The following is an 11604-nucleotide window of genomic DNA, read 5'->3' on the forward strand; positions in this document are numbered from 1 at the left end:
AACAGCACCACACAGTGTGGCAGTCTGTGTTTTTGGCATCTGACATACCTGAGTTGACAGTCTTCGCCACTAAACAGACTGCCAGGCTCATGCACTGCATTTAGAAATGCCATGATGCCCTTTTTTTAAAACTGCCCAGAATATTTTTAAACTGCCCAGAATATCCGTCCGTAGTGTCGGTTGGACTGCTATTAAATATCCTGTCAAAAGGAGATCACTTGCCAACGTAAACTCATTTCTTATCTGTCAGAAGGGTGTAAATGTCTTTCTGTACATCATGTGTCTCTGGCCAGACAGTCAGTTAATTCTGCTTTAGTGTTTTGCAGATCTGAGAAGCCACCTGGGCCTTTGCTGTTTGTCTCAGGAAGAGCCTCTGTCTCTGGCAATAGTGTGGAAAAAAAGAAAAAAAAAAAACCCAAATGAATGAGTGAAGACCTGGGTGTATTTTTCCAGCTGTTGGCCCTCCTCCAAGTTGTGCAAAGGACACTGTGGCAGTAGTTATGAGGCTTCTCCCTTGGTTGTGCTGAAGGTCATGGTTGAAATGTGAGGATTCGGGAGCGGTGACTCATCCGGGCTCCCCGATCGCGGCCGCGCTACGACGGGCCTGCAGGTAAGACGTTAACCTCCAGCATGCCGCCGTGACTCTCTGTGCCTGTTAGTCTCTTAAAAACGTAGATCACAGGCCTCCAGGTGTCATCTGGCTGTTTTTACAACCCTGATTCCATACATGAACACATCTGCTACCACTGTCTCACCTGCAGAAGGTAAGTATTTCAAAAAGTACCTTTGGTTTCCTTAACTCTTGTTTGAACGTGCAAAAAGAAACCCTGCCCTTTTAAGGGTCGTTTCGAACTCCTTTCGGTTTCTTCTGTGGGCAACTCCTGCAAGAGCGCGGTGAATGTGGCAAGGTGTGGCAGAAATTTGGCGAGATGGTTTCCTGTGGCCGGCAATCCCTGCCTGAACATTAGTCATTCTTGCGGAATCCAGGATCTGAAGGACAAGTTTCATTTCGTTTTGGATCCACTTCATTGCTATTGGCTGTGATTATGTGTCCTTCAGAAAACACTTCTGGCTCAGTAAACTCGCATTTTTCACGCGTTAAACTCTCAGACTCAATCATCCGTAGCACACGCTATCTTTCTTTCTTTTTCTTTTTGTTTTTTTTTTTTTGCTTTTCTTCCAAACGCAAGTACGTGGTCTGCATGACAGTCCACCCCCTCAAAGCCCTCAAAGATCTGTAGCATCCATCATTGAAACTGTTCAAGGATTTACGCTTCTGCAGTGTCGGAAAGGACATATATTTAATCCGAAGCATGTCTGACAAGAGTCGCAAGGGACTGCTCAAGGGCTTATTTGAAAATTCGAACAAAGAAACTGTAAAAAACAAACAAACAAACAAACAAACAAAAAAATAGAACAGATATATGAGACGCATCATTCAGAACTTTATGTATTCTCAGACACACACACACACATATATGAAATGCCCCTGCACATAGGACGATTAATTGCTCCATCATTACGTCATGATAATTAATATTAGGTAAAATGAGGTAAAGTGGGACAAATACATTTAAATGTGTTCATTTGTTGTTTGGATTAGAGCCGATCACAGATACTGCTAAAATATTTTTATGTAGAGACCACAAGATCACCCCTCTTAATGTTTGGCCATGCTGCATATGCCGCCAGTAGAGAGATCTACAAACTATAAACCTTTTCTCAATGAGATTATCATGGTTTTACTGTGACTGTGATGGTAGTGATGGGGAAATACTGATAATGGCCAAAAAAAAAAAGACTAAAAACTACCATGAAGCAACTGCAAAGTGTAGTTAAATTATTCACTGAAGCACATAGGGTATGTATCACATATCCCTGCATCCCCCGCCCAAACAAGTGCCCCACATTCTGATGCAGACACTTGGCAGCATTAGTCCAACAGGAAAACAAACAAACAAAGAGCATAAAGAACATTACAGAAGCACAAGGGCACCATTTAGCACCACTGTGTCATAGGCATAAAGAAAGCTTGTCAAACACCAGACTAAGGGTTTTGTAGAGCATAATCTTTCATGGATCTCTTGGTCTTCAGAAACCAGTTAACTAATTCTATTTTTTTCCCCTTAAATTCTTATATTCCATGCTTATACAACTGGGCTTTTAAAAGCCCATCAAACGACGATAGTAACATGTTTAAATATTTCATTTCAGTTTTGTCAACATGCTACAATGCTTTTCGCCCCTTGGGGACAGAGATGTCACGAGACTGTAAGGCTCTTAACCAGAAAAGGCTCTTCCACAGGTTGATCTTCAGTAATGATGGTCTCACTGTCACAGAACTCTGTCAGTACCTCTCAGATGCGAAATAATATCCTAATTTCTTTGGAATGTGACGGTTATTTGCTTTTCCAGATATATCTGTCCTTAACTGTTTGCAAACTAATTTAATAACATGGTTTCTCATCGTCGCGTTTATTGAAGTTGGCAACGGTTATGCGTGAACACGTTCTGACTCAGCTCAACCTGTTCCGCACTGCTAAGCGAAATGTAATTTACTTGTATTTTCTGTACGCTACTGAAAAGTGGAGGGGCAGTGCTGGGGCTCCCCCTGTTGATTTTAAATGAACACAGCGGCTTTTATGGGCTATAAATTATTGGGTGGCATCTAATCGGAACTTCAGTAATTATCGCAAATTTGCCGGCTGTCGTAATTTATTTGCGGATGTCTGATGACGGGTGACTCGAAACGTGATAATGATACCCACAGCCAGCTCTTGTCATTTCCATAACAAAAACAACAACAATAAAAAAAAACATGTTGTGGTGCGATGTGTTTGTGTGTGAAATTTTGCCTTTACGCTACGAGTTCAAGGCATCAGACAATTAGTTAACAATGTGATTCCTGGTAAAAGAGAAGCGAAAACTCGGATAACTTGCGTCCTGCGGGGTTCTTCAGAAAGCAGGTTTAGTGAAATTTAGTTAGTTAATTTAGAAAAACTCAAGAGTTGGTTAACTTAGAGAAAGTGGTAAACCTCCTAATAGAAGAGTCCTGAGGCTTTGTTTTGCCAGGAGAATGAAGCCACAGGACTCTTTTATTAGGAGGTTTACTACTTACTCTAAGTTAACTAACTGAGTTTTCACTAAACCTGCTTTCTGAAATACCCCCCCTGCACGTGATAAATTCAAAAATAAAGAGGTAATTGCGGCTGCTGCTGTTTAACATTTTGTAAATTACACTACGTAGTCCTTTTTCAGCATGCATTTGTTGTAGCCATATATTTGTTCAATGCCCGGGGGACCTCTATGGCTCATCACAAGAGTTGCATACCAAAATCCACAAAGCCCTTGGCTCATCGCCCATTTTTTTTAATCAGCAAACGTTTCTTCACCGCCATACCGGATTAGCTCCCACGAATCCCCCGCCTCTTTCACTCGTTCAGTTTGTTTGTAACAACTGCCACTTAAAGAATTTTATTGGGTCTTAAGCAGACCACAAATAACAACATGTGGGGGTGGTGTATAGAAAAGACAGTCTTTATTTAAATTACAGTCTTTGTAAAAATGACTGTTAAGAAGTACCACCCGTAATATTCTGCTTCCTTGCGCTAATGCACGAATGTTATCAGCACGACGCTGGAGGCACGGAACATAACATTAATATTGCACTCCTGTATTCAAGTTATGCTCTAAAAAAGCATTCGCCAACTACTGCAGCGGCCGGATAGCTGTCTGATGCAGTGCCGTTGGCAGTGTGTCTGTTTCGCACGAAGGCGCGGCTACACTCTTAACCACATATGGTGTACGTCAGGTGCTCCTGACATACCCACACTTAAAACAGTATGCTTTGGACACGTTCAACACTTCAAATACTGAAGTGCTTTTCAGGGCCTTTTTCCCGAAGACGCTGATTAATGTAAATGTATTTTGTGTTTTCTCTTGTGTTCTTTCTTAATTCTGGCGTGAATAAATAAGATAAGGACAAAATTATGCCCCACAAATAACAACACACACGGTGCGCTTGTAGAATAATATTTATTGAATACACTGCTCAGTGACTCAGTGTCCCATTCAAGTAGAACAAATTTGTTTTTCTTTGTTTTATTTAGTTTTTTTTTTTAAATTTTATTTTATTTTCCTTGAGATATTGATTTTGTGCACAACAAACCATCAGCTCTCAGCACCGCAAATGTATCTACAGTATTCACCTCAAGTCTGTTATTCTACACATCCTCGTTTCCATTAGGCCTTCCCTACTTCAGATGCCTTGGAATTCCATTGAAAGTAAAATGCCATGGAGTTTAAGAAAGAAAGCACAAGATGAAATATATCATGAAATAATATGGTGTTGAGTGTTAATGCCACACATGCCTTTATGTATTCCAGGTTTCTCTTTATCTTACAGTGGATTTCCCTATTACCATCTTACCATGGTGAGCTGTTTTTTTTTTTTTTTTTCGTTTTGTTTTTGTTTTTAAACACAGAACACAGGGAAGAAACAGTTTCTGTAGCTTTTGCAGTACGATAATCACGGCTATAACTGAGGTTAGTTCACTTCTCGTTACTACTTGTCTGGGACACGGATGTGGAAAATTTTCCTGAGTGACCTTGATGTAGGTCAAAGTGTGTTTCAGTACTTAGAAGTCAAACACACTATTCCACTCTTCACTTCAGAGAGGAGATGCAGGGAGAGCCCTCTCTGTACACCCAGGTACGGGTGTGCTGTTCAAGGACCCTATAAAGCAAGAAAACCAGAAGAGATATGAATGGTACACGACAACATGTAGCCCACAAGGAGTGAGTAATGGGATCTATAGTCTTAGGTAACTCCAAGTTAGGTTATGTAACTCAGAAACTCGCTGCCTGACCCGGTGAGACTGAGCTGTGTGGCCTGGTCTATTCCAGTTCGGAGACCACAGTCTAGGATTTTGACCTGAATTCCTCCTGACATGAAAAGAACTCGCATGACTACGTACTGTGCAGAGGTCGATAGCAACACCAGCCGACAAACAAGCTGGCAGTTATTCTGATAGAGGGCGAAAGCAAGATGGTTTTCCAAAAAGAAAAAAAGAAGAGGACCTCCTGACCCTCAGAAATGATTTTTTTTTTTATCATGGAACGACCCCCTCTAATAGAATGCAGTGTTGTAAGTGAGAGAGAGAGCGCGAGAGAGAGAGAGATTGTGTGTCACTGACAGTGGGGGATGGCTCCCTTAGGATCTAAGGTTTCTTTTGATGAGTGTTGCGTCACATTAGTTCAAAAGTCAGACGTATTTTTAGACTTCGTAACAACATTTAGCACATGATTGATTTAGAGTTGACACGTCACCATGTTATGCTTGTGTACATTCTAGTTTGGCTAGGGGTTAGTTTTAAATTTGTATGTAATGAACACAGAGGATAAAACTTACATCAAGACTTACTTTCTTGGTACCACCACAAAGGCTGAGTAAATCTATTTCTTCTTTCCACCTAGTGACATGCTCTCTGTCTTTTTCTTTTGTGCCTGGAGACAGAATAAAAAAATTCATCCAAAGTGTGCAGTGATTTACTGTAGCCTACCTCACAAGAAAGCTGGTGAGAAACCATGCTATCTGTATCATACAGGTAAGAGCATAACCAAACAGTCATGTAGTTGGGCTGATAAGTATGACTGAATTCCTACATAGTTTTCTTATCAGTATGTTTTGGCATTGGTTCACTGTGGCTAAACACAGCTATGCATGTCTCCTATATAATGGTATATAATGTCCTTACAGTGATGAGACCACTGCCCAATGAGGAGAGGGGCCTTTTTTTTTTTTTACCTCTGACATGGCGTCATCTATCTGTTTGAGTTCTTCGTAATGATCCCGAGAGTCTCGCAGTGGCTGGACCATGATCTCCTCAATCTGAGGAAAGAGCTAAAACACACACAGAAAAATCACCTTTTTGCTTTCATATCAGCACATTCCATTAAAAAAAAAATAGCCAATATATTCTAGCATGAACTGTGATCTGTAAACTGTCCTCAAAATTCCTGTTCGTGTCATTGAAACTCGATGTATTAATACTGTTGTGATATCCTAGGACTGAAATTGAAAACAAAAAGAAAAAAAAATCAGATTCTGTGGTTTTAATGATTAGAATGCTGGACTTCAGCACAGCGCTCTCATTTTGGTAACCTTGGCTTTGATAGTTATTCAGACTGGCTGCACGGTCATAGTGGTTTATGATTATGTTTTGCTTGTCAAAAGTGTAACTACACACCTTCATGACTGTTTCAAACATGGGGATGAGGACAAATTTGATGAAGCCAATTTGTGCAGTGGGTTTTGTCACTTTATCTCGATCCATAAATGGGGCAACAGGAAGTCCCTCAGACTTCTCTCTGTCACTCTGCAAAAAACCCCAACAACAAACAAACAAAACACATATTAAAACATGAAACAAAGTGCCTAGATAGACACACTCTGATGCTGCTCTCTCACATTTGAACATCCATTCTAGAACCTTCTGGAACTTTAACCAGTGAGGCTATGGCAAAACCAAATATAAAGTCAGATTAACAGAACTATCCTCATAATTTAAAAAAAAAAAAACGTTACCTGCATAAAGTATTCCTCCAGAAGACAGTCCACCCAAGGTTCTGCAACTTCAGTGGGCCGAACCTCATTAGAGATGTCACAGCACTTAATCAAGACCATCTTCAGCTGCATAGACACATCAGACATGGACTATGAATTTTCTCTTTTAACTGAAAGATATCTCTATTTAGTGCATCTGAGCCAAGTTCTGAGAAAACTCAAACAACGCTCCTTTCTTAGGGCACATAAATAATCTTGAAGCAAACGGTACGGCAAAAAAGTCCACTGCTATATGTTTTTTGTTTCATACATACGCATTTAACATGGTCCTCATTGGTGAAGTCAAAATTGTCCACCTTCTGTTTGAAAGAATCTAGTATCTCCCCATGTCTTGCCATGTCAGTGGCCAGAATAAGGGTAATGACTGCCTATCAGATACAACCACAGCATACTGTCATTAGAGAATTTCATGTAGACCTCCCATTCAATACTCCATATCCATGTGTATATACCAGTATGCATGAGTGCAGGAGAGAAAGACTACTGAGGCTGCATGTGCTTTACCTGTCTAATCTGTTTGAAGGCTTCAGGTTCTATGTTGGCGAAGATGTTGCATTCGGGCATGGAGAGGATCTGGAAAGCTACCGCGCAATGGTGGTTCTCCAGAGGAGAGATATCGTTGTAGCGTACTGCCAGGTCCGTACGGGCGTTGATCTGATACCTGGACACAAGGTGAGAACATAAGGTAGTGACATTAGGTTCTGATGGAGTCATTACATTAGCTCCTAAAGTGCAACCATAGATCTGTGTGTAACAGTATTACGACTTGAAAGAGCGAGTTTGTAAGTCAGTAAGTTATTACTGTAGAGTTTGTTGAGTCATGTAAACTGAAGGCCACATTGTTTTAAGAGGAAGTTTTCATCCCTCATCCGAGTGGTGTCTGTGGTTCTTTAATGGAAGTTACATCACTGAGGCACTGAGGAGTATGGTCACACAGATGGGATAGTGAGGCTGGTTAGAGACATACGTGTTGTTGTATCCCGGGTGGTCGAGGTCATGACACACTGCTGCTGTCATGAGAATGCAAATGTCCGTCATAGTCAACCTCTCCTAAAGAACGCATCCAAGTCACATGGTTAGATAACATCTGTGTGACTTGGCTCCACTTTAACTGTTATCACAGCACACACACACACACACACACAAATACACAGATACCCGCACACCCACAAACATGTACACACAGACACACACACACACACACGTGAACATACGCACCCACAGACAAACATGCCTCACCTGAAGATTACACAGATGAATCATTCCGTACATCATCTGACTCACACAGAAGCAGTGTCGGAAGTTATGGAAGGGGTTGTCACGGTAATTCTCCTGAATACTCAACTGCCATGAAATGGAGACAACTGATCTGTGAGCTGCTAACGCTAACTTTTCATGAACTTACAAACTGGTAAACCTTTTATTGGTTTGTTTGTGTATTGTTTAACATAAGTGAACTCCTTACCAGCCAGCGTTTGAGTGTGATTGGGTTCATGTTAAACTCCTTGACCAGACCCATGTCGTGGTACATATACTCCAGACAACTCAACATCTGAACACAGAGCATAGAATAGAGATAACTCTCATTAACTCACTTAACCAAAGGATCACTGATTCACTTTAACTTTTAAACTGCCAAGAACAACTAATACGTCCTTCAACCCTGAATCTGAATCTGCTGGCTCCGCTAAATATAATTTCAGTTTTGAATACAGCTTGAGTCATGTGTTCTGACCTTTTTAAATTAATGTTGAATTTTGACACATTGAATCTAAATGTACATAATATATAATAGAGTTTAACCATTATTTTTTCTTTCATGACAAACCTCATTATGTTCCCAGTGCCAGACATCAAAGGTGGGCTTCTTCAATGCTTCTATGGTCTCTTGAGACAATGTGTACTGAACATAAAAAAAGAAAGAAACAAAACAATGTAATGCCCTGTTTATACTTTATTATCTTTGCAGTTGGCTCATTTTTGTACCACAAAAGCCCAAGACATTTTCTGTTTTACCTTTGGATAACTTGGCACATCTCGCCTAGGCGAGAGTTTCTTTCCATCATCTGTGAAGTTGTATTTGCAGTTGCAGTTCACTCTGGGGAAGACAGTAATCATATGAAGTTTAGAAATGTGGGTTTCTAAAATGAATAATATAAATCGTTGCTTTTGGGTGAAGCAGACAGGTGAATTGATTCTGCCGTATGTGGTTTATGTATGGAGTGCGATGTTACCACATAAAAACTGTCAAGTAAAAAAAGGGGTTGTCATACCGTGCTCCTCCTCTAGAGGTCATCTCATCCCTCAGTTTTTTCAGATCGTTCTTGCATTTCTCAATCTCCACCACTTTCAAACCCTCCACTGAAATGAGGAATTAGGATTTTTTCAGTGAGCAAGATTTCAACTATAAAACAATCACAAAGGCTCCGCTGTGGAAATAGGATTACACTTGGAGTCACTCACGTTCCACTCTCTTCTCCAGCATGGCCAGCCGGTTGGTAACCTCAGTCTTCAGTTCATTGATTCTGAAAGCCCTAAAACAAATGACTCCTGTGTCCACTTGTGTATAAGACATTATAAATCAATTCCCAAATCATATTTCATCTCAAACACAACAAACTGATGATAATGGTGGAGGGTGTTCCAGAAAGTGGGTTTAGTGAAAACTCTGAGTTAGTTAACACAGAGCAAGTCGTAAACCTCTATGGCTTCATTCTCCTAGCAAAACAAAGCCTTAGGGCTCTTCTATTAGGAGGTTTACTGCTTGCTCTAAGTTAACTAACTTTTCACTAAACCCACTTTCTGGAATACCCCCCGGTTCTAAAACAACAAAACAACAACAACATACATATTAACGTAAATGTAAATGTAAATCTCTGTGATTGCACACACACACACACACATACACACACTGCATTTAACCCATCCAACACACTGGTAGTGAACACACGCCAGACACAGGATCAGTGGGCGGCGTTCCTTGCGCCCGGGGGGCCACTGGGGTTAAGTGCCTTGCCCAAGGGCAAAGCGGCAACCCTTCGGTCATGAACCTGGTTCTCTAACCTCTACTCCACGGCTGCCTAGTACCAGTGTACCAAAATACATTACCTGCTGAACTGCTCTGCCACTTGTGAGAGAACATTCTGGAACATGTCCTCTTTCTCTGTTGAGGAGAAAACATGTATTAAATGAAATAGATTATATGTGTATAATGTATTTCTCTGTTCTGATAAACAAATGCTTGTTAGGGTTGTGTCTGAAGTATTTTTCCACACCTCCAACTTGACTTGTTGATTGGGGCACGACCTTATACAAGGTGCTGGAAAGAGAGAGGAAAACATAAAAACATATTTATGATCATCTGAAGCTCTACCTTTAGTTTTATATCATCATTACGCTTTTTTGATGGAATAAAGATGAGAATGTTGACTTTTACTTGGGAGTGTTTGCGGGCATTGTAGGATGGATAGAAACCAAAGCTCCTTTGTGGTCCACTAAAAGGATAGCAGTGTTTCTGAAAGGACATCAAAGTAAGAAAGCAGCTTTATTCCTCTTGAAAACGTATGGCAAGTGAAAACTATCCACCAATCAGAGAGAAGCATGATAATTACATAAAATGCATTACTGACCTGGCTATGTTTGAGGAGGAACACAGAAGCTCTCTGACGTCACAGGGACTGCAATGTCGACTGAAAATCACCTAAAACACACCATGTTATATTTCATATCAGTTATATTTATGAATATTACACCAAATATCTGTTACATCAGTGACTAAACATGCTGAGTTACTCTTTCTTTTCATTTTGCTAGTTTTTCTTTTTTTTTTTTCAAATTTCAAATAAGTTCATGCTGTTTCTAGATGCTGTAAAATGAGATGTATGGAAATGACCCACCACAGGATTATTACTAGCAATTTTAACAGATTAGGAACAAGTGAATTGATTCAGATTGGGAATAACTGAAAGGTGACATATAATGAAGGAAGTTTGCTATTCATTTGCTATTCAAATACAACCACTGATAATATAATACTCAGCTTGCACCTAAAAACACATTCATAATCAAGAAACAAATCAGTGCACTATAGCTCCCAGAAAAGTAGCAGACGGTTTTGCTCGTCAGTTTAAACCGATGAATATGGGATAAAATTTTGAATTGTGGTAACAGTGTTGTTTGTGAAAAAGCCAGTCCTCAGAGTGTCGTGAGACGAGGTGCTGTATGAATGACTGTGCTCCTGACAGGTGTCACACTCACTTCTCGTGCCACACACACCTGTGAGCCGAAACAGGCCGGTGTATTTTTAACACCTCTCTAACGTGGCAATGCTGACATATCTAAGAGGTAATCTTGTTTCTAAAAACACAGCCTCAGTGTAGTGAACACCGGGAAATTAGCACACTAAAGTTTTGATTTATAGCAGATCATAATTTTAATCAAAGTAATTTTATATATATTAGAAAAAAAAACAATTTTTATATATATATATATATATAAACAATTAATAAACAATTGATTACTAATTATAGGCACAATGCTTTGGCAAAAATCTCTAGTATTTTACTACATTTGACATTTTCTATCAGCACTTAACATTTCACCAAAGCCCTTTGAGATGTTGTAATTTTGTGGTGGAACCACATATTCCTTCTCATTTCCTGTTGTTTCACAGTGGTTAATGCTGTTCGTGGTTAAAGAAAAAAAAACACACAAGTTTGGTTTTCTCAGACAACAAATGCTTCAGTAATCCAAACAGAGATCATTTTAGGTTTTGTGTTTTATAGAAACAGGCTTATATTTTCTCCACACCTTTTGTGATAAAAAAAATGAAAAAAAGCGAAGCATCAGTCACAGTCCTTTGCTGTGAGTTACGTTGTCATTATTGGTCAGAGAAACCATGAAAGACTCACCCTCTGGACTCTTCCGTCAACATCAAGGTAGACTGTTTTTGGGGCGTACGACGAGGAACTTGACCCCAT

The 11604-nt window shown here is 40.0% G+C and overlaps 1 protein-coding gene across 1 annotated transcript; it reads right to left on the reverse strand.

Moving 5' to 3' along the window:
- Positions 1–5454: 5454 nt before the first annotated feature.
- Positions 5455–11604, reverse strand: pde9ab (phosphodiesterase 9ab). Its single transcript, XM_030792660.1, has 18 exons — positions 11536–11604; positions 10255–10325; positions 10062–10139; positions 9901–9944; positions 9734–9788; positions 9089–9159; positions 8899–8986; positions 8642–8723; positions 8454–8528; positions 8091–8177; positions 7865–7969; positions 7593–7675; positions 7130–7286; positions 6880–6993; positions 6587–6691; positions 6249–6377; positions 5807–5902; positions 5455–5505 (listed from the first exon to the last, which is right to left on the reverse strand). The coding sequence occupies exons 1-18, from the start codon at positions 11602–11604 to the stop codon at positions 5455–5457; spliced, it is 1560 nt and encodes a 519-aa protein (XP_030648520.1).

Source organism: Chanos chanos, chromosome 15 (genome assembly GCF_902362185.1).
Source record: "Chanos chanos chromosome 15, fChaCha1.1, whole genome shotgun sequence".
Taxonomy (NCBI): domain Eukaryota; kingdom Metazoa; phylum Chordata; class Actinopteri; order Gonorynchiformes; family Chanidae; genus Chanos; species Chanos chanos.

Excerpts from the sequence above, each read along its gene's own strand:
- pde9ab (XM_030792660.1), bottom strand. The coding sequence starts at position 11,604 with ATGGGGTCAAGTTCCTCGTCGTACGCCCCAAAAACAGTCTACCTTGAT. Across the intron at positions 10,326-11,535 it reads TTGACGGAAGAGTCCAGAGG|GTGATTTTCAGTCGACATTG; the intron begins GTGAGTCTTTCA and ends GGTGTGTTTTAG. Across the intron at positions 9,945-10,061 it reads ATGCCCGCAAACACTCCCAA|CACCTTGTATAAGGTCGTGC; the intron begins GTAAAAGTCAAC and ends CTCTCTTTCCAG.